General features: G+C 38.8%; 1 protein-coding gene across 1 annotated transcript; it reads left to right on the top strand.

Annotated features, from left to right (window-relative positions):
• Nucleotides 1–18,188: 18,188 nt before the first annotated feature.
• Nucleotides 18,189–19,255, top strand: LOC120419977 (microfibril-associated glycoprotein 4). Its single transcript, XM_039582852.2, has 3 exons — nt 18,189–18,242; nt 18,374–18,658; nt 18,764–19,255. The coding sequence occupies exons 1-3, from the start codon at nt 18,189–18,191 to the stop codon at nt 19,190–19,192; spliced, it is 768 nt and encodes a 255-aa protein (XP_039438786.2). The 3' UTR covers nt 19,193–19,255.
• The last annotated feature ends 2,682 nt before the right edge of the window (nt 19,256–21,937 follow it).

Here is a 21,937-nt window from a genome sequence, read left to right as displayed (position 1 = left end):
TGTGTGTTGTGTTGTTGTTGTGTGTGTTTGTGTTGTGTTGTGTGTGTTGTTGTGTTGTTGTTGTGTGTTGTGTTGTGTTGTTTGTGTGTGTGTTGTGTGTTGTGTGTGTTGTGTGTTTGTGTGTGTTGTGTGTTGTGTGTGTTGTTGTGTGTGTTGTGTGTGTGTGTTGTGTGTTGTTTGTGTGTTGTTTGTTGTTTGTGGTTTGTGTTGTTTGTTGTTTGTTGTGTGTTGTGTGTTGTGTGTTGTTTGTTGTGTGTGTTGTGTTGTGTGTGTGTGTTGTGTGTGTTGTGTTTTGTTGTGTTTTGTGTTGTGTGTGTGTTGTTGTGTGTGTTGTGTGTGTTGTGTGTTGTGTGTGTGTTGTTTGTGTGTGTGTGTTTGTTGTGTGTGTGTTGTGTGTGTTGTGTTGTTGTGTGTGTGTGTTTGTGTTGTGTGTTGTGTGTTGTGTGTTGTGTTGTGTTTGTGTTTGTTGTGTGTGTGTGTGTTGTGTGTTGATTTGTGTTGTGTGTGTGTGTTGTGTTTGTGTGTGTTGTGTTGTGTGTTGTGTGTGTGTTTGTGTTGTGTTGTGTGTTTGTGTGTGTGTTGTGTTGTGTTGTGTGTGTTGTTGTGTGTTGTGTGTGTTTTGTGTGTGTTGTTGTTGTGTGTGTTGTGTGTTTGTTGTGTGTGTTGTGTGTGTTGTGTGTTGTGTGTTGTGTTGTGTGTGTTGTGTTTGTGTTGTGTGTTTGTGTGTGTGTGTTGTGTGTGTGTGTTGTTGTGTTGTGTGTTGTGTGTTGTGTGTTGTTGTGTGTGTTTGTTGTGTGTGTGTGTTGTTTGTTGTGTGTGTTGTGTGTGTTGTGTTGTGTGTGTGTTGTGTGTGTGTTTGTGTGTGTGTTGTGTGTGTGTGTGTGTGTGTGTGTGTGTGTGTGTGTGTGTGTGTGTGTGTGTGTGTGTGTGTGTGTGTGTGTGTGTGTGTGTGTGTGTGTGTGTGTGTGTGTGTGTGTGTGTGTGTGTGTGTGTGTTGTGTTGTGTTGTTGTGTGTTGTGTGTGTTGTGTGTTGTGTTTGTTGTGTTGTGTGTTGTGTTGTGTTTTGTGTGTGTGTGTGTTGTGTGTGTGTGTTGTTTGTTGTTGTGTGTTGTTGTGTTGTTGTGTTTGTGTGTTGTGTTGTGTGTTGTTGTGTTGTTGTGTGTTGTGTGTGTGTTGTTGTGTTGTGTTTGTGTTGTGTTGTGTGTGTTGTGTTGTTGTGTTGTGTGTGTTTGTGTGTGTTGTGTGTTTGTGTTGTGTGTGTGTTGTGTTTGTGTTTGTGTTGTGTGTGTGTTGTGTTTGTGTGTGTTGTTGTGTTGTTGTGTGTGTGTTTGTGTGTGTGTTTGTGTTGTGTGTTTGTTGTGTGTGTGTTGTGTGTTGTGTGTGTGTTTGTGTTGTGTGTGTTGTTGTGTGTTGTGTGTTGTTGTGTGTGTTGTGTGTGTTGTTGTGTTGTGTTGTTGTGTGTGTTTGTGTTGTGTTGTGTTGTGTGTTGTGTGTTGTGTTGTTGTGTTTGTGTGTGTTGTGTGTGTGTGTTGTGTGTGTTGTGTTTGTGTGTTGTGTGTGTTGTGTGTTGTTGTGTGTGTTTGTGTGTTGTGTTGTGTGTTGTGTTTGTGTGTTGTGTGTGTGTTGTGTGTTGTGTTGTGTGTGTGTGTTGTGTGTTGTGTTGTGTGTGTTGTGTTGTGTGTGTGTTGTGTGTTGTGTTTGTGTGTGTTGTTGTGTGTGTGTTGTGTTGTTGTGTGTTGTGTTGTGTTGTGTTTGTGTGTTGTGTGTTGTGTTGTTGTGTGTTTGTGTGTTGTTGTGTGTTGTGTGTGTTGTTGTTGTGTGTTGTTGTGTGTGTTTGTGTTGTGTGTGTGTTGTGTGTTGTGTTGTGTGTGTGTGTGTTTGTGTTGTGTGTTGTGTTTGTGTGTTGTTGTGTGTGTGTTGTGTGTTGTGTTGTTGTGTGTGTGTGTTGTTGTGTTGTGTGTTGTTGTTGTGTGTGTGTTGTGTTGTGTGTGTTGTTGTTGTGTGTGTGTTGTGTTGTTGTTGTGTGTTGTGTTGTGTGTTTGTGTTGTTGTGTGTTGTGTGTTGTGTTGTGTGTGTTTGTGTGTTGTGTTGTGTGTTGTTGTTGTGTTGTGTGTTGTGTGTGTTGTTTGTGTGTTGTGTGTGTTTGTGTGTGTTGTGTGTGTGTGTTGTGTGTGTTTGTGTTGTGTGTTGTTGTGTGTTGTGTGTGTGTTGTGTTGTGTGTGTGTTTGTGTGTGTTGTGTGTGTTGTGTGTTGTTGTGTGTTGTGTGTGTGTGTTGTGTGTGTGTTTGTGTTGTGTGTGTTGTGTGTGTGTGTGTTGTGTTGTGTTGTGTTGTGTTGTGTTGTGTTGTGTTGTGTTGTGTTGTGTTGTGTTGTGTTGTGTTGTGTTGTGTTGTGTTGTGTTGTGTTGTGTTGTGTTGTGTTGTGTTGTGTTGTGTTGTGGTGTGTTGTGTTGTGTTGTTTTGTGTTGTGTTGTGTTGTGTTGTGTTGTGTTGTGTTGTGTTGTGTTGTGTTGTGTTGTGTTGTGTTGTGTTGTGTTGTGTTGTGTTGTGTTGTGTTGTGTTGTGTTGTGTTGTGTTGTGTTGTGTTGTGTTGTGTTGTTGTGTGTTTGTGTGTGTGTGTGTTTGTGTGTGTTGTGTGTTGTGTTGTTGTGTTGTGTGTTGTGTGTTGTTGTGTGTGTTGTGTGTTGTGTTGTGTTGTGTTGTGTGTTTGTGTGTTGTGTGTTTGTTGTGTGTGTGTTGTTTGTGTGTTGTGTTGTGTGTGTTGTGTGTTGTTGTGTGTTGTGTTGTGTGTTGTGTTGTGGTGTTGTGTGTTGTGTTGTGTTGTTGTGTGTTGTTTTGTGTTGTGTTGTGTTGTGTTGTGTTGTGTTGTGTTGTGTTGTGTTGTGTTGTGTTGTGTTGTGTTGTGTTGTGTTGTGTTGTGTTGTGTTGTGTTGTGTTGTGTGTGTTGTGTGTTTGTGTGTTGTGTGTTGTGTGTGTGTGTTTGTGTGTGTTGTGTTGTGTTGTGTTGTGTGTGTTTTGTGTGTGTTGTGTGTTGTGTGTGTTGTGTGTGTTGTTGTGTGTTGTGTTTGTGTGTGTGTGTTGTGTGTGTTGTGTGTGTGTTTGTGTGTGTGTTGTGTGTTGTGTTTGTTGTGTTGTTGTGTTGTGTGTGTGTTGTGTGTGTTTGTGTGTGTGTTGTGTTGTGTGTGTTGTTTGTGTGTTGTGTTGTGTTGTGTGTGTGTTGTGTGTGTTTGTTGTGTGTGTTGTGTGTTGTGTGTGTTGTTGTGTTGTGTTGTGTGTTGTTTGTGTTGTGTTGTGTTGTTGTGTGTTGTGTGTTGTTGTGTGTGTTGTGTGTGTGTTGTGTTGTGTGTGTGTGTGTGTTTGTGTTGTTGTGTGTGTGTGTTGTTGTTTGTGTGTGTGTTGTGTGTTGTGTGTTTTGTTGTGTGTTGTGTGTTGTTGTTGTTGTGTTTGTGTTGTTGTGTGTGTTGTGTGTTGTGTTGTGTGTTGTGTGTTTGTTGTGTGTGTTGTTGTTGTGTTGTGTTGTTGTGTTGTGTGTTGTGTGTGTGTTTGTTGTTGTGTGTGTTGTGTTGTTGTGTGTTGTGTGTTTTGTGTTGTGTTGTGTTGTGTTGTTGTGTTTGTGTGTGTTGTTGTGTTTGTGTGTGTTTGTGTTGTTTGTTGTTTGGTGTTTGTTGTTTGTTGTGTGTTGTGTGTTGTGTGTTGTTTGTGTTGTGTGTGTGTTGTGTTGTGTTGTGTTGTGTGTTGTGTGTGTGTTTGTTGTGTGTGTGTTTGTGTTGTGTGTGTTTGTGTGTTGTTTGTGTGTGTTGTTGTTTGTGTTGTGTGTTGTGTTTGTGTGTTTGTTGTGTGTTGTGTTGTGTGTGTTGTGTTGTGTGTTGTGTTGTGTTGTGTTGTTGTGTGTGTTTTGTTGTGTGTGTGTGTTGTGTTGTTGTGTGTGTGTTGTGTTGTTGTGTGTGTGTTTGTGTTGTGTGTTTGTTGTGTTGTGTGTTGTGTTGTTGTGTTGTGTGTGTGTTGTGTTGTTGTGTGTTGTGTTTGTTGTGTGTGTGTGTGTTGTTTGTTGTGTGTGTGTGTTTGTGTGTGTGTTGTGTTGTTGTGTTGTGTGTTGTGTTGTGTTTGTGTGTTGTGTGTTTGTTGTGTGTTGTTGTGTGTGTGTTGTTGTGTTGTTGTGTGTTGTGTGTTGTTGTGTTGTGTGTGTGTTGTGTTGTTGTGTGTGTTTGTGTTGTGTGTGTTGTGTTGTGTGTGTGTTGTGTGTTTGTTGTGTTGTGTGTGTTGTGTTGTGTGTTTGTGTGTGTGTTGTTTGTTGTGTGTGTTGTGTGTTGTTTGTTGTTGTTGTGTGTTGTGTTGTTGTTGTTGTGTTGTTTGTGTGTGTGTGTGTTGTGTTGTGTTGTGTGTGTTGTGTGTGTGTTGTGTGTGTTTGTTGTGTTGTGTGTTTGTGTGTTGTGTGTGTTGTGTGTGTGTGTTTGTTGTGTTGTTGTGTTTGTGTGTTGTGTTGTTGTGTGTTGTGTTGTGTGTTGTGTTGTTTGTGTGTGTTGTGTTGTTGTGTTGTGTGTTGTTGTGTTGTTGTGTGTGTGTTGTGTGTTTGTGTGTTGTGTGTGTGTTGTGTTGTGTTGTGTTTGTGTGTGTTGTGTTGTGTGTGTTGTTGTGTTGTGTGTTTGTGTGTTGTTGTGTGTTGTTGTGTGTTTGTTGTGTGTTGTGTTGTGTGTTGTTGTGTGTGTTGTGTGTTGTTTGTGTGTGTTTGTGTTGTTGTGTGTGTTGTGTTGTGTTGTGTTGTGTGTTGTGTGTGTTGTGTGTGTTGTTTGTGTGTTGTTGTTTGTGTGTTGTGTTGTGTGTGTTGTTGTGTTGTGTTGTGTTGTTGTGTTGTGTTGTTGTGTTGTTGTGTGTTGTGTTGTGTGTGTGTTTGTGTTGTGTTGTGTGTTGTGTGTTTGTGTGTTGTGTGTGTTGTGTTGTTGTGTGTTGTTGTGTGTTGTTGTGTTGTGTGTGTTGTTGTTGTGTTGTGTGTGTTGTGTTGTTGTGTGTTGTTGTGTGTTGTGTTGTGTGTTGTTGTTGTGTGTGTTGTTGTGTGTGTTGTGTGTTTGTGTGTGTGTGTTGTGTTTGTTGTTGTGTGTTTGTGTGTGTGTTGTGTGTTGTGTGTTGTGTTGTGTGTTGTGTTGTTTGTGTTGTGTTGTGTGTTTGTGTGTGTTGTTGTGTGTTGTGTGTTGTGTGTTGTGTTGTGTGTTTGTTGTGTGTTGTGTGTTGTGTGTTTGTGTGTGTGTTGTGTTTGTGTTGTTGTGTTGTTGTGTGTGTTGTGTTTGTGTGTGTTGTGTGTGTTGTGTTGTTTGTGTGTGTGTTGTTGTGTTGTTGTGTTGTGTGTTGTTGTGTTGTTGTGTTGTGTTTGTGTTGTGTTGTGTGTTGTTGTGTGTTGTGTGTGTTTGTGTGTTGTTGTGTTGTGTGTTGTGTGTTGTGTGTTTGTTGTTGTGTGTTGTGTGTTGTGTGTGTTGTGTTGTGTTGTTGTGTGTTGTGTGTTGTGTTGTGTGTTGTGTGTTGTGTGTGTGTGTTGTGTTTGTGTTGTTGTGTGTTGTTGTTGTGTTGTGTGTGTGTTGTGTTTGTTGTTTGTGTGTTGTTGTTGTGTTGTGTTGTTTGTGTGTGTGTTGTGTGTGTGTTGTGTTGTTGTGTTGTGTTGTGTGTTGTGTGTGTTGTTGTGTGTGTTTGTGTGTGTTGTGTTGTGTTGTGTTGTGTTGTGTTGTGTTGTGTTGTGTTGTGTTGTGTTGTGTTGTGTTGTGTTGTGTTGTGTTGTGTTGTGTTGTTTTGTGTTGTGTTGTGTTGTGTTGTGTTGTGTTGTGTTGTGTTGTGTTGTGTTGTGTTGTGTTGTGTTGTGTTGTGTTGTGTGTTTGTTGTGTGTTGTTTGTGTGTGTTGTGTGTGTTGTGTGTTGTGTGTTGTGTTTGTTGTGTGTGTGTTGTGTGTTGTTGTGTGTGTTTGTGTTGTTGTGTGTTGTGTGTTGTGTGTGTTGTTGTGTGTTGTTTGTGTTGTTGTGTTGTTGTGTGTTTGTTGTGTGTGTTGTGTGTGTTTGTGTGTTGTGTGTGTGTTGTTGTGTGTGTTGTGTTGTGTGTTGTGTGTTGTTGTGTGTGTGTGTTGTGTGTTGTTGTTGTGTGTTGTGTTGTGTGTGTGTGTTGTGTTTGTTGTGTGTGTTTGTGTGTTGTGTGTGTTGTGTGTTGTGTTGTGTTGTGTTTGTGTGTTGTGTGTTGTGTGTGTTGTGTTGTGTTGTGTTGTGTTGTTGTTTGTGTTGTGTGTGTGTGTGTGTGTGTGTGTGTGTGTGTGTGTGTGTGTGTGTGTGTGTGTGTGTGTGTGTGTGTGTGTGTGTGTTTGTGTGTTTGTGTTTGTGTGTGTGTGTTTGTGTGTGTGTGTGTGTGTGTGTGTGTGTGTGTGTGTGTGTGTGTGTGTGTGTGTGTGTGTGTGTGTGTGTGTGTGTGTGTGTGTGTGTGTGTGTGTGTGTGTGTGTGTGTGTGTGTGTGTGTTGTGTTGTGTGTGTTTGTGTGTGTTGTTTTGTGTGTGTGTGTTGTGTTGTTGTGTGTGTTGTGTGTTGTGTTGTGTGTTGTTGTGTGTGTTGTGTTGTGTTTGTTGTGTGTGTTGTGTGTTTGTGTTGTTTTTGTGTTTGTGTGTGTGTTTGTGTGTGTGTTGTTTGTGTGTTGTGTGTGTTGTTGTTGTGTTGTGTGTGTGTGTTGTGTGTGTGTTGTTGTTTGTTGTTGTGTGTGTTGTGTTGTGTTTGTGTGTTGTGTTGTGTGTTGTGTGTGTTGTGTGTTTGTGTGTGTTGTGTTGTGTGTGTTGTGTTGTTGTGTTGTGTGTGTTGTGTTGTGTGTGTGTTGTGTGTTGTGTGTGTTGTGTTGTGTTGTGTGTTGTGTGTTGTTGTGTTGTGTGTTGTTGTGTGTTGTGTGTTGTGTGTTTGTTGTGTGTTGTGTTGTGTTGTGTGTGTTTGTTGTGTGTGTTGTTGTGTTGTTGTTGTGTGTGTTTGTGTGTGTTGTGTGTTGTGTTGTTGTGTGTGTTGTGTTGTGTGTTGTGTTGTTGTGTGTTGTGTGTGTTGTGTTGTTGTTGTGTTGTGTTGTTGTGTTGTGTGTGTTGTGTTGTTGTGTTGTGTGTTGTGTGTTGTGTTGTGTGTGTTGTGTTGTGTTGTTGTTGTGTTTGTGTTGTTGTGTTGTGTGTGTTGTGTTTGTTGTGTGTGTTGTGTTTGTGTTGTGTTGTTGTGTTGTGTGTGTGTGTTTGTGTTGTGTGTGTTGTGTTGTGTTGTGTTGTTGTGTGTGTGTTGTTGTGTGTGTTGTTGTGTGTTGTGTTGTGTTGTGTGTTGTGTTGTTTGTGTGTGTGTTGTGTTTGTGTGTTGTTGTTGTTGTGTTGTGTTGTGTGTGTTGTGTGTGTTGTTGTGTTGTGTTGTGTGTGTTGTGTTGTTGTTGTGTGTGTGTTGTGTGTTGTGTTTGTGTTGTGTGTGTTGTGTGTTGTGTGTGTGTTTGTGTGTTGTTTGTTGTTGTGTTGTGTGTTGTGTGTTGTTGTTGTGTGTTGTGTGTTGTGTTGTGTGTGTTGTGTGTGTGTTGTGTTGTTTGTGTGTGTTGTGTTGTGTGTTGTTGTGTTGTGTGTTGTGTGTGTTGTGTTGTGTTGTTGTGTGTTGTTGTGTTTGTGTGTGTTGTGTTGTGTGTTGTGTGTGTGTGTGTGTTTGTTGTGTTGTTGTTGTGTGTGTTGTGTGTTGTGTGTTGTGTTGTTGTTGTGTGTGTGTTGTGTTGTGTGTTGTGTGTTGTGTGTGTTGTTGTGTTGTTGTGTGTTGTGTTTGTGTGTTGTTGTGTTGTGTTGTTGTGTGTTGTGTGTTTGTGTTGTGTGTGTTGTGTGTGTTGTGTGTTGTTTGTGTGTTGTGTGTGTGTTGTGTTGTGTTGTTGTGTTTGTTGTGTGTGTGTTGTTGTGTTGTGTTTGTGTGTTGTTGTGTGTTGTGTTGTTGTTGTGTGTTTGTTGTGTTGTGTTGTGTGTGTTTGTTGTTGTGTGTGTGTTGTGTGTTGTGTTTGTGTGTGTTGTGTGTTGTGTTGTTGTGTGTTGTGTTGTGTTGTTGTTGTGTGTTGTGTGTTGTGTGTGTGTTTGTGTGTTGTGTTGTGTTGTGTTGTGTTGTGTTGTGTTGTGTTGTGTTGTGTTGTGTTGTGTTGTGTTGTGTTGTGTTGTGTTGTGTTGTGTTTTGTTGTGTTGTGTTGTGTTGTGTGGTGTTGTGTTGTGTTGTGTTGTGTTGTGTTGTGTTGTGTTGTTGTGTTGTGTTGTGTTGTGTTGTGTTGTGTTGTGTTGTGTTGTGTTGTGTTGTGTTGTGTTGTTGTTTGTGTGTTGTGTGTGTTGTGTGTTGTTGTGTTGTGTTTGTGTGTTGTGTTGTTTGTTGTTGTGTGTGTTTGTTGTGTTGTGTTGTGTGTTGTGTGTGTTGTGTTGTGTGTTTGTGTGTTGTTGTTTGTGTTGTTGTGTGTGTTGTGTTGTGTTGTGTTGTGTTGTGTTGTGTTGTGTTGTGTTTTGTTGTGTTGTGTTGTGTTGTGTTGTGTTGTGTTGTGTTGTGTTGTGTTGTGTTGTGTTGTGTTGTGTTGTGTTGTGTTGTGTTGTGTTGTGTTGTGTTGTGTTGTGTTGTGTTGTGTTGTGTTGTTGTGTGTGTTGTTGTGTGTTTGTGTGTTGTGTGTTGTGTTGTGTGTGTGTTGTTGTTTGTTGTGTGTTGTGTGTGTGTTGTGTTGTGTTGTGTGTGTTGTGTTGTGTGTTGTTTGTGTGTGTGTGTTGTGTGTGTTGTTGTGTGTTGTGTGTTGTTGTGTGTTGTGTTGTGTTGTTGTGTGTGTTGTGTTGTGTGTTGTGTGTTGTGTGTTGTGTGTTTGTTGTGTTGTGTGTTTGTGTGTTGTGTTGTTGTGTGTGTGTTTGTGTGTGTTGTTGTGTTGTGTGTTGTGTGTGTTGTGTGTGTTGTGTGTTGTGTTGTGTGTGTGTGTGTTGTGTTGTGTGTTGTTGTGTTGTGTTGTTTGTGTGTTGTGTGTTGTTGTTGTGTGTTTGTGTGTGTTGTGTTGTGTTGTTGTTGTGTGTGTTGTGTTTGTTGTGTTGTGTGTTGTGTGTTGTGTTGTTGTGTGTGTTGTTGTGTGTTGTTGTGTTTGTGTGTGTTGTTTGTGTGTGTGTGTTGTTGTTTGTGTGTGTGTGTTGTGTGTGTTTGTGTGTTGTTGTTTGTGTTGTGTGTGTTGTGTGTGTTGTGTTGTGTGTGTTGTGTTGTGTTGTTGTGTGTGTTGTGTTGTTTGTTGTGTGTGTTGTTGTGTTTTGTTGTGTGTTTGTGTGTGTGTTGTGTTTGTGTTGTGTGTGTTGTGTGTTGTTGTTGTGTTGTTTGTGTGTTGTGTGTGTTGTGTGTTGTGTTGTGTTGTTGTGTGTGTTGTTGTTTGTGTTTGTGTTGTTGTGTGTTGTGTTGTGTTGTGTGTTGTGTGTTGTGTGTTTGTGTGTTGTGTTGTTGTGTTTGTTGTGTGTTTGTGTGTGTTGTGTTGTGTGTTGTGTTGTGTTGTGTGTGTTGTTGTGTGTGTGTTTGTGTTGTGTGTGTTGTTTGTGTGTGTTGTGTGTGTTGTGTTGTGTGTGTTTGTTGTGTGTGTGTGTTGTTGTGTTTGTTGTGTTGTGTTGTGTGTTGTGTGTGTGTTGTGTTGTGTGTTGTGTGTTGTTGTGTTGTGTGTGTTGTGTTGTTGTGTGTGTGTTTGTGTGTTGTGTGTGTGTGTTGTGTGTTGTTGTTGTGTTGTGTGTTGTGTGTGTTGTGTGTGTGTTGTTTGTGTGTTGTGTTGTGTGTTGTTGTGTGTGTGTGTTTGTGTTGTTGTGTGTTGTGTGTTGTGTTGTTGTGTTTGTTGTGTTGTGTTGTGTGTGTTGTGTTGTGTTGTTGTTTGTTGTGTGTGTTGTGTTGTGTTGTGTTGTTGTGTGTGTGTTGTTGTTGTGTTTGTGTGTGTGTTGTTTGTTGTGTGTTTGTTGTGTTGTGTGTGTTGTGTTTGTGTGTTTGTGTGTTGTTGTGTGTGTGTTGTTGTGTTTGTTGTGTGTGTGTTTGTGTTGTTTGTGTGTGTTGTGTTGTGTGTTGTGTGTGTTGTGTTGTGTGTTTGTTGTGTGTGTGTGTTGTGTTGTGTGTTTGTTTTGTGTTGTGTTGTGTTGTGTGTTGTGTGTTGTGTGTGTTGTGTGTGTGTTGTGTTGTGTGTTGTGTGTTTGTTGTGTTGTTGTTGTGTGTTGTGTTGTGTGTTTGTTGTGTGTGTTGTTGTTGTGTTGTTGTGTTTGTTGTGTGTTGTGTGTGTTGTGTGTTGTGTGTGTGTTGTTTGTTGTTGTGTTTGTGTTGTTTGTTGTGTGTTGTGTGTGTGTTGTGTTGTGTTGTTGTGTTTGTTGTGTTGTGTGTGTTGTGTGTTGTTGTTGTGTGTTGTTGTTGTGTTGTTGTGTTGTGTTGTTGTGTGTTTGTTGTGTTTGTGTGTTGTTTGTGTTGTGTTGTTGTGTGTGTTGTGTGTGTTGTTGTGTTGTGTGTTGTGTTGTTGTGTTTGTGTTGTTGTGTGTGTGTTGTTGTTGTGTGTGTTTGTGTGTGTTGTGTGTTGTTGTGTGTGTTTGTGTTGTGTTGTGTGTGTGTGTTTGTGTTTGTGTGTGTTTGTGTTTGTGTTGTTGTGTTGTGTGTTGTTTGTTGTGTGTTGTGTTGTGTGTTTGTGTGTGTTGTGTTTGTGTGTGTTGTGTTGTGTGTTGTGTTGTGTGTTGTGTGTTTGTGTTGTGTTGTTGTGTTGTGTGTTGTTGTTGTGTTTGTTGTGTGTTGTGTTGTGTGTTGTGTGTGTTGTGTTTGTGTGTTGTGTTGTGTTGTGTGTGTGTTGTTGTTTGTTGTGTGTTTTGTGTGTTGTGTTGTTGTTGTGTTTGTGTTGTGTTGTTGTGTTGTGTGTTGTGTGTTGTTGTGTTGTGTGTTGTGTTGTTTGTTGTGTTGTGTGTTTGTTGTTGTGTGTGTTGTGTTGTGTGTTGTGTGTTGTGTTTGTGTTGTGTGTTGTGTGTGTGTTGTGTGTTGTTTGTTGTGTGTGTTTGTGTTGTTGTGTTGTGTGTGTTGTGTTGTTGTGTTGTTTGTGTGTGTTGTTTTGTGTGTGTGTTGTGTTGTTGTGTTTGTGTGTTGTGTTTGTTGTTGTTGTGTTGTGTTTGTGTGTTGTGTGTTGTGTGTTTGTGTTGTTGTGTTGTGTGTTGTTGTTGTGTTGTGTTGTGTGTTGTGTTGTTGTGTTTGTTGTGTGTTGTTGTGTGTTGTGTTTGTTGTGTTGTGTGTTGTGTTGTTGTGTTGTTTGTTTGTGTTGTTGTGTTTGTTGTGTGTGTTGTGTGTGTTGTGTTGTTGTGTGTTGTGTGTTGTTTGTGTGTTTGTGTGTTGTGTGTGTGTTGTGTGTTTGTTGTGTGTTGTTGTGTGTTGTGTTTGTTGTGTTGTTGTGTGTTTGTTGTTGTGTTGTGTTTGTGTGTGTTGTGTGTTGTTTGTTGTGTGTTGTGTTGTGTTGTGTGTTGTTGTGTTGTGTTTGTGTGTTTGTTGTGTGTTGTGTTGTTGTGTTGTGTTTGTTGTTGTGTTGTGTTGTGTTTGTTGTGTTGTGTGTTGTGTGTGTTGTGTTTGTGTGTGTTGTTGTGTGTTTGTGTGTTGTGTTGTGTGTTGTTGTGTGTTGTTGTGTGTTGTGTTTGTGTTGTTGTTGTGTGTTGTTGTGTTGTGTGTTGTGTGTTGTTGTTTGTTGTGTTGTGTTGTGTGTTGTGTTGTTGTGTTGTGTGTGTTTGTGTGTTGTGTTTGTGTGTTGTGTTGTGTTGTGTGTTGTGTTGTTGTGTGTGTGTTGTGTGTGTGTTGTTTTGTGTGTGTTGTTGTGTTGTTGTGTTGTGTTGTGTGTGTTGTGTGTTTGTTGTTGTTGTGTTGTGTGTGTGTTGTGTTTGTGTGTTGTTGTTGTGTTTGTTGTGTTGTGTTGTTGTTGTGTGTGTGTGTTTGTGTGTTGTTGTGTTGTGTTGTTTTGTTGTGTTTGTGTGTTGTGTGTTGTGTTGTGTTGTTGTGTTGTGTTGTTTGTGTGTGTGTGTGTTGTTGTGTGTGTTGTTGTGTTTGTTTGTTGTGTGTTGTGTTGTTGTGTGTTGTTGTGTGTGTGTTTGTGTTGTTGTGTGTGTTGTTTGTGTGTTGTGTTGTTGTGTGTTGTGTGTTGTTTGTGTTGTGTTGTTGTGTTGTGTGTGTGTTTTGTGTTGTGTTTGTGTGTGTTGTGTGTTGTGTTGTTTGTGTTGTTGTGTTTTGTTGTGTGTGTGTTGTGTTGTGTTGTGTTGTTGTTGTGTTGTTGTGTGTGTTGTGTGTTGTGTGTTTGTGTGTTGTGTTGTTGTGTGTTGTGTGTTGTGTTGTGTTTGTTGTTTGTGTTGTTGTTGTGTTGTTGTGTTGTGTTGTGTTGTTGTTTGTGTTGTGTGTTGTGTGTTTGTGTTGTGTGTTGTGTTGTGTTGTTGTGTGTTGTGTGTGTTTGTTTGTTGTGTTGTTGTGTTGTTTGTGTGTTTGTTGTGTTGTTGTGTGTGTGTTTGTTGTTGTGTGTGTTGTGTTGTGTGTGTTGTGTTGTGTGTTGTGTTGTTGTGTGTTGTTGTGTGTTGTGTGTTTGTGTTGTTGTGTGTGTTGTGTGTGTTTGTGTTGTGTGTGTGTTTGTGTTGTTGTGTTTGTGTTGTGTTGTTTGTTGTGTGTTGTGTGTGGTGTGTTGTGTTGTGTTGTGTTGTGTTGTGTTGTGTTGTGTTGTGTTGTGTTGTGTTGTGTTGTGTTGTGTTGTGTTGTGTTGTTGTGTGTTGTGTTGTGTTGTGTTGTGTTGTGTTGTGTTGTGTTGTGTTGTGTTGTGTTGTGTTGTGTTGTGTTGTGTTGTGTTGTGTTGTGTTGTGTTGTGTTGTGTTGTGTTGTGTTGTGTTGTGTTGTTGTTGTGTGTTGTGTGTTGTGTGTGTTGTGTTGTGTGTTGTGTTGTGTGTTGTGTGTTGTGTTTGTGTGTTGTTGTGTTGTTGTGTTGTGTGTGTTGTGTGTGTTTGTTGTTGTGTTGTGTTTGTGTGTTGTTGTGTGTTGTTGTGTGTTGTGTGTTTGTTGTGTGTTGTTGTGTTGTGTTTGTGTGTGTGTGTTGTGTTGTGTTGTGTGTTGTTTGTGTTGTGTGTTGTGTGTTGTTTGTGTTGTTGTGTGTTTGTGTTGTGTGTGTTGTTGTGTTTGTGTTGTGTTGTGTTGTGTTGTTGTGTGTTGTTGTGTTTGTTGTGTTGTGTTGTGTGTTGTTGTTGTGTGTTGTGTTGTGTTGTTGTGTTGTGTGTGTTTGTGTGTGTTGTGTGTTGTTGTGTGTGTTGTGTTGTGTTTGTTGTTGTTGTTTGTGTGTGTGTGTTGTGTGTGTTGTGTTGTGTTGTGTGTTGTTGTTGTTTTGTGTGTTGTGTGTGTTGTGTGTTTGTGTTGTGTTGTGTTTGTGTTGTTGTGTGTTGTGTGTGTTTTGTGTTGTGTGTGTTGTTGTGTTGTTGTGTGTTGTTGTGTGTGTTTGTTGTTTGTTTGTTTGTGTGTTGTGTTGTTGTGTGTGTTGTTGTGTTGTTGTGTTGTGTGTGTTGTGTGTGTTGTTGTGTGTGTTTGTGTTGTGTGTTGTTGTGTGTTGTGTGTGTTTGTTGTGTTGTGTGTTGTGTGTTGTGTGTGTGTTGTTTGTGTGTGTTGTTTGTGTTGTTTGTGTTGTTGTGTGTTTGTTGTGTTGTTGTGTGTTGTGTGTTGTGTTGTTGTGTTGTGTGTGTGTTGTTTGTGTGTTGTGTGTTTGTGTGTGTTGTTGTGTTGTGTGTTTGTGTGTTGTTGTGTTGTGTTGTGTGTTGTGTGTGTGTTTGTGTGTTGTGTTGTGTTGTGTGTGTGTTGTTTGTGTGTTTGTTGTGTTGTGTGTTGTTGTGTGTTGTGTTTGTTGTTGTGTTGTTGTGTTGTTGTGTGTGTTGTGTTGTGTTGTGTGTGTTGTTGTGTTGTGTTGTGTTGTGTTGTGTTGTGTTGTGTTGTGTTGTGTTGTGTTGTGTTGTGTTGTGTTGTGTTGTGTTGTGTTGTGTTGTGTTGTGTTGTGTTGTGTTGTGTTGTGTTGTGTTGTGTTGTGTTGTGTTGTGTTGTGTTGTTTTGTGTTGTGTTGTGTTGTGTTGTGTTGTGTTGTGTTGTGTTGTGTTGTGTTGTGTTGTGTTGTGTTGTGTTGTGTTGTGTTGTGTTGTGTTGTGTTGTGTTGTGTTGTGTTGTGTTGTGTTGTGTTTTGTTGTGTTGTGTTGTGTTGTGTTGTGTTGTGTTGTGTTGTGTTGTGTTGTGTTGTGTTGTGTTGTGTTGTGTTGTGTTGTGTTGTGTTGTGTTGTGTTGTGTTGTGTTGTGTTGTGTTGTGTTGTGTTGTGTTGTGTTGTTTGTTGTGTGTGTTTGTGTGTTGTTGTGTGTGTGTTGTTTGTGTTGTGTGTTGTGTGTTTTGTGTGTTGTGTTGTGTGTTGTGTTGTGTGTTGTGTGTGTTGTGTGTGTGTTGTTGTTGTGTTGTGTGTTGTGTGTTGTTGTGTTGTGTGTTTGTGTGTGTGTTTGTGTTGTTGTGTGTTGTGTGTTGTGTTGTTGTTGTGTGTTGTGTTTGTGTGTGTGTTGTGTTGTTGTGTGTGTTGTGTGTTTGTTGTGTGTTGTGTGTTTGTTTGTGTGTTGTTGTGTGTGTTTGTTGTGTGTGTTTGTGTGTGTTGTGTGTGTTGTGTGTTGTTGTTGTGTGTTTGTGTGTTGTTGTTTGTGTGTTGTGTTGTGTGTTGTGTTTGTTGTGTTGTGTGTTGTGTTGTGTGTTGTGTGTGTTGTGTGTGTGTTGTGTGTGTTTGTGTTTGTGTGTTGTGTGTGTTGTGTTTGTTGTTGTGTTGTGTGTTGTGTGTTGTTGTGTGTGTTGTGTGTTTGTGTGTGTTGTGTGTTGTGTGTGTTGTGTTGTGTGTTGTGTGTTGTGTTGTGTTTGTTGTGTGTGTTGTTGTGTGTGTTTGTTTGGTGTGTGTTGTGTGTTGTGGTGTTTGTGATTGTTTTGTTGGTTGTTTGTGTGTTTGTGTTTGATGTGTTTTGTGTTTGTGTGTTGATTTTGGTGTGTGATGTTTGTGTTTGTGTTTGTTGTTTTGTGTGTTTTTGTGTTTTTTTGATTGTTTTTGTTGTGTTGTTTTGTGGTGTGTGTGTGTTGTGTTGTTGTTTTGTTTGTTTGTGTTTTGTTTGTTTGTGTGTTGTTTTGTTTTGTTGTTTGTGTGTTTTTTGTGTTGTTTGTGTGTTTTTGGTTTGTGTTTTGTTTGTTGTTGTTGTTTTGTTGTTGTTTGATTGTGTGTTGGTTTTTTTTTGTGTTGTGTTTTTGTTGATGTTTGTGTTGTTGTGGTTTGTGTGTGTTGATGTGGTTTGTGTTTTTGTTTGATTTTTTGATGTGTTGGTTTTTTGTGTTTTGTTTTGTGTGTTTGGTGTTTGTTGTTGTTTTGATTTGGTGGTTTGTGATGTTGTGAGACGCGGGTTCGATTCCCGCCTTATCCACTGAGCTTCTATCGGATGGTGAAGTAAAACGTCGGTCCCGGTTTCTCCTGTCTCGTCAGAGGCGCTGGAGCAGAAATCCCACGTTAGAGGAAGGCCATGCCCCGGGGGGCGTAGTGCCAATAGTTTCGTTTCTAAAAAAAACGAATTTAACAAAAGTATGGAAGATTGTAAAAAAGTGGTTTTTGTAAGAAACCTCGTCATGTTATACATTTTTAGAAAGGTATTCAAAAGACCTTCCCGAGCAGGGGTAAATAATACGGGAATACCAAATTTTGGTATTACTTGGGCAAATAACAGGGACCAAAATGTGCCCTTGGTTGCCCAGTAATAGATGGTAAAATACCATGAAATCATACCAAAGTCTTGTATGTGGAAGGGCACAACAATACCAAACCATGTTATTCCAAGGGTAAAATAATACCTCAAAATAAAACCATTTCAATACCAAGTTGAGGTCTTCTGGATTTTTGAACATTGCATGAATATCAAAACTTGGTATTGCCATGGTTTAATTTTTAGGTATTCCCGCGCCCTTGGAAATCAGATTTTGGTATTCCTGTAGTCTTCCAAATACATGATTTTGGTATGATTTCATGGTATTTTACCATCTATTACTGGGCAACCAAGAGCACATTTTGGTCGCTGGTATTTGCACAAGAAATACCAAAATTTGGTATTTTCATACCATTTTTAGTGCAACAGTTGCAGTTAGTGAAAAAACGGAAATGATCCATATGCAACAGCCAAATCTACTCACCTGATGATTCCATGTTGTTCTTAGTGATATTCTTCACCACATTGAATGCATTTGTCATTGATGAACGGCCTGTGCTCGAAGTTCTTGAAGATTCTAAAAAATAACAAGATTGAAAAATAAGTGTTATTAAAATGAAACTTGATTGAAATTCACCAAAATTCTATAATCTGTCGATTAACTCGTTTTTCAAAGTATTTGGTTATCCCAACTTAGAGAAATTTCAACGTTTTAAAAAAAATCTTAGTGGGTATATAAAAAAAATGAAAATCAGCTTTAACATTTTTGGGTTTCAAGTAATTTTAGCGCAAAATTAATTATCTCATCAAAATTTATAAAAAAAATTCCCATAGTTTCAGAGGAATTTGATTAAACCTTTCAATACCAAAATAATACCAAAATGTGGCATCCTGACTTAGAAAATTTTCCACAATTTCAAGTCATTTCTTTAGGGGGTATATCAAAAATGTTTAAAATCAAGTTTGAAATTTCCGGTTTTCAATGAAAGCATTCGCTTTGAGACATCATTTTAGCGCAAAATTAATTATTTTGTCAAAATTGGTCAAAATTTTCCCATAGTTTCAGAGGAATTTGATAAAACACTTTAATACCAAAATAATACCAAAATGTGCCATCCTGACTTAGAAAATTTTCCACAATTTTAAGTCATTTCTGTAGGGGGTATATCAAAAATGTTTAAAATCAAGTTTGAAATTTCCGGTTTTCAATGAAAGCATTCGCTTTGAGACATCATTTTAGCGCAAAATAAATTATTTTGTCAAAATTGGTCAAAATTTTCCCATAGTTTCAGAGGAATTTAATAAAACACTGTAATACCAAAGGAATACCAATATGTGGTGTTCAACCATTGACAAATTCTGCAATTTTGCAATATCAATACAATACAATACCTTTAATTAGTATGATAGCACATTTTGCTCTTGCATAATCCTTAAGACAAATTTTAAAGGGTCCAGGAATACCAAAATTTGGTATTGATACCAGAGAAAGGTATTATTACGCATTTCCCTTGTTATTTACCCATGCACGGGTTTTCAACGAGTTCAATAGATTGCAGATCTGACTACCCTATCAAAAGTTATAAGCACTTAAGTGTTATTTATGAACTTTGTGGAGGCAGGATCTCAGATAATACCTAGCATTACACTTAACATGTGAGGAAGGCACCAACAACCTAATGGTGAATTAAGTAACGTTTTTTTAAATATAAAGATAAGAAATTTTTAGTCATTTTAAGCGATTTGCCCATACGATATTTGAGAATATACTTTATAATTTTATATTTTTAAATTTTGTTTTGCATTGATTTTTATTTTTGGCAATATTTATTTGTTTGTTTTTAACACGTAAAATTATTTCTTTTATTCTAAAAAATTATTTTTTGCGTGAAACTATATAAGAGCAGTTTTCAAATTTCAAAACTGTAGTATTTGGAAAAAGCGTATGCGAAATTCAATGCACGAAGTTTATTATAAAAGGGGAAATCGAGCTGAACATATTTCAAAGGCAATTTTTTTAACTCGAGAATTTTAAAATTTCAAAAGAAAGGTATAAATCTTAATGTTAAAATAATTCCTATTTCAAAGAAGCTCAAAATATGACCATATTTTTTCACATTTTTTCGGATTGTGGTCCACAGCCAAATTAACGTGAAAATAACATAACATATTGGTCAGTTTTTTTTTTTTTCAGTCTGGAAAGTATGACAACGCTCCAAACTCTAACTTGTATTTATGTTGAGAAGCTCTTCTAGAACTCCTTTTTAACTTCCTGCCTTTTGAGCGCCCCTTCTTTGATGAAAAAATAAATTTAGCATTAAGTATGAATTTTCAGAAACACTTCAGTAGAAATATTCATACAATTGACTTTGGCTATATTTTGAACTACATTTGAATCTAAATTATCTAGTTATTTGTAATTCTATTTTATAATTCGGCGCCCTTTCTTTTTCAAATACCTAATGAGGATGTTATAGCTGACATGAAAATTTTATACAATCGTCGATTTCCGCGCCAACCCTTAGGTGCGCTGGCAGTATGCAACTCTAACGATTTGATGTCCTCTTATTTGGATACAAAATCAACAGCCAAAGTTACGTACAAAATTGAGTTATTTGCTCTTCAAATGGGATTGATTTGGGGTTCATGACAGATTTTTTTTTCTAGGTTGAGTTAAATCCAACACGAACAACTTTTTTTTTCTCAGAACTACCCCGCTCCTGCAGTGACGTCCCGTCCAAAGTTTCAGGCCCGTACCGACTGGACGTTTCGCGTGGCTTCCGGGAACCGTTCGAGGTGTACTGCGAGCAGCAGTTCGAAAACGGTGGCTGGTTGGTGTTTCAAAACCGCTTCGACGGTGGTGTTGACTTTTATCGGTCCTGGGACGAGTACCGGCACGGATTTGGCACGCTGGATGGCGAGTTTTGGCTGGGGCTGGAGAAGCTACATCAGGTATTGGGGTGGTTTTTGTGTATCAATTTTGGTATCTACGAAATTTGTATGTGTGTTTTCAATAAATTGGCAAATGAGGGTTAATCACTGTCTATCTTTCAACAGATTACGTACTCCGCTCCCCACGAGCTGGCCGTGGTGATGGAGGATTTTGCCGGGGAGGTGGCCATCGCCCGCTACTCCAGCTTTGCCGTCGGTGGCGAAGCCGAGCAGTACAGTTTGGCCAGGCTGGGCACGTTCAGCGGCAGCGGCAACGATAGCCTGACTTACCACAAGGGTGGCCGATTTTCGACGTTCGACCGGGACAACGACGAGCACTCGACGAATTGTGCCGCCGAGTATATCGGAGCCTGGTGGTACAAGGCCTGTCATCACAGCAATTTAAATTCCAGATATCTCCCGGGGGGGTTGAACGCCGTGGCCAATCGAATTATTGTGTGGCGCCTCTGGAAGGGTGATTTGCATGCTTTGAAGAGAACGCGAATGATGATTAGGAAAATCGCGGGGGCGACCACGACGACGGCTGGGAAATAATTTATTCAGGGGCAGGCGATTAAATTGGAAGATGCTTGAATAAACATAGATTCGATTTGCAAACTGAATAATTCAGTGTTGTCTTTCGGGAACCGCAGAATCCTGTACTCAACGTCGGTTAAAGGAAATTTAAGCTGGCATAAAACAGATAATTAACTGCTTTTGAAGATAGTTGTTGTTATAAATGAAAAAACAACAAACTTCCTTTTTTTCGTTTATGACTTGTTTGTTTGTATATTTATTCCAAATTTTTTACACACTTTCTTAAATTTTTTGAAAATATTTTTCAATATTTCACCTTTCTCTTGTGTTGATTTTGCAATATTTTGACTTTAAGTGACATTTTAGTGGCAAGACACATATCGCAATTCAACTCTTGATGTATTTCGAAGCCATTGCATTGTATCCAAAAATAACACTAACTTACAAAAATTGACAAAAATGACTGCGCAGGCTCAACTCGAGGGGAAGCATGTAGTTTAGGGTCTCCAAAAACACGTGCACTTTGAATTTTTCAAAAAAAAATTAGACAGGGCCGAATGGTTTTTTTTTTTCAAAGATTGTATGGAAAATTAGTACTGTCCCGAGCAGGGGTCAATAACACAGGAATTCCAAATTTTAGTATTACTTGGGCAATTAAAAGGGAACAAAATGTGCCCTTGGTTGCCAAGTAATAGATGGTAAAATACCATAAAATCATCCCAAAGTCTTGTATGTGGAAGGGCACAACAATACCAAACCATGTTATTCCAAGGGTAAAATAATCCCACTTAGAGAAATTTCAACGACTTAAGAGGCAGTATTTGTAAATTCTGCTCGGTTTGTTCTAGAGGTCGTATCGAGGTGCTCCGATTTGGATGAAACTTTCAGCGTTTGTTTGTCTATACATGAGATGAACTCATGCCAAATATGAGCCCTCTACGACAAAGGGAAGTGGGGTAAAACGGGCTTCGAAGTTTAAGGTCCAAAAAACCTAAAAAATCTTAAAATTTGTCGCATTTCCGTAAAACTTCATCAATTCCAACTTTCGTAGATGCATTTGAAAGGTCTTTTGAAGCACTTCAAAATGGGCCATAGACATCCGGGATCGGTTTGACTTTTTCTCATTGCTTTTGCAAATTACTGTTAAAAATTGATTTTTTTAAAACCCTAATATCTTTTTGCAACAGCATCCAACTCCCACTCTCCTATAGATCAAAAGATAGGTAATTTCATGGACTATAAGCCTACGGTATTAACTTTTTGGCCAATCGCAGTTTTTCTCATAGTTTTTCGATTTTTCTACAACAAACATTTTACAACGTTAGTTTTTGCCCTGTAGGCCTCCATAGCGGCACTTTTTGGTCTCAATTTTGTCATATTTGGAATCCTCGGAAAATTTCACGTTAGTTAGAAGTATTAGAGTGGTAAATTTCCATTTTTAACAGTAATTTGCAAAAGCTATGAGAAAAAGTCAAACCGATCCTGGATGTCTATGGCCCATTTTGAAGTGCTTCGAAAGACCTTTCAAATGCATCTACGAGAGTTGGAATTGATGAAGTTTTACGGAAATGCGAGCAATTTTAAGATTTTTTAGGTTTTTTGGACCTCAAACTTCGAAGCCCGTTTTACCCCACTTCTCTTTGTCGTAGAGGGCTCATATTTGGCATGAGTTCATCTCATGTATAGACAAACAAACGCTGAAAGTTTCATCCAAATCGGAGCACCTAAATACGACCTGTTACACATTGGTGAAAAACTCGCTCTTAAAACAAAATCTTAGTGGGTACATATTTGTTTTTGAAAATAAGCTTTAAAATTTATGAGTTTCAAGTCATTTTAGCGGAAAATTAATTTGATGAAACACTTCAATACCAAACTGTGCCATCCTGACTTAGAAAATTTTCCACAATTTCAAGTTATTTCTTTACGGGGTAAATCAAAAATTTTTAAAATCAAGTTTGAAATTTCCGGTTTTCTATGAAAGCATTCGCTTTGAGACATCATTTTAGCGCAAAATTAATTATCTTGTCAAAATTGGTCATAACTTCAGAGGAATAGTTTCAGAGGAATTTGATACAATACTGTAATACCAAAAGAATACCAAAGTGTGGTATTCGACCATTGACAAATTCTGCAATTTTGTAACATCAAAACAATACCTTAAATTGGTATGATAGCACATTTTGCTCTTGCATAATCCTCAATACAAATTTAAAGGATCCAGGAATACCAAAATTTGGTATTGATACCAGAGAAAGGTGCTCGAGGTTCGCTACTCCAAACTTAAATTGGAACTAACGTCATGATTCGAATTCCCGGACGCTTCGAAACCCGGACACTTCAACTTGTTTTATCAATTATTTGGATATAAGTTCGCAGTATGAATGTAAAAACTGTGTTATTTGATGAATTCTAACATCAACTTTCAATTAAAGTTTGTTTGAACGCTGTAGTTAATGCCAAAACAATTAAATAAAATAAAATTATAAGTTTACCAAAAATGCGAAACATTTCAACGGAAATATTTCATAGCCGTCCGAAGCACCGGGAAGACAAAGCAGAAATTTATGTTTTTGATTTTCTTGAATTCTAGCCATTTTTATATAACCTATCGATTGTTTTGATGTTAACAGCTTATTTGAGACCTAAAGAATGCCATTCACTAACAATTCAGTCCAAATTTGTGCGATTCATTAGCAAAAACGAGTGTCCGGAATTCGAAGCAAAAGTGTCCGGATTTCGAATCAGCTTTTAACAGTGTCC

The sequence above is a fragment of the Culex pipiens genome, chromosome 3, assembly GCF_016801865.2.
Source record: "Culex pipiens pallens isolate TS chromosome 3, TS_CPP_V2, whole genome shotgun sequence".
Lineage (NCBI taxonomy): Eukaryota > Metazoa > Arthropoda > Insecta > Diptera > Culicidae > Culex > Culex pipiens.
This window is presented reverse-complemented; position numbering and strand designations above follow the sequence as displayed.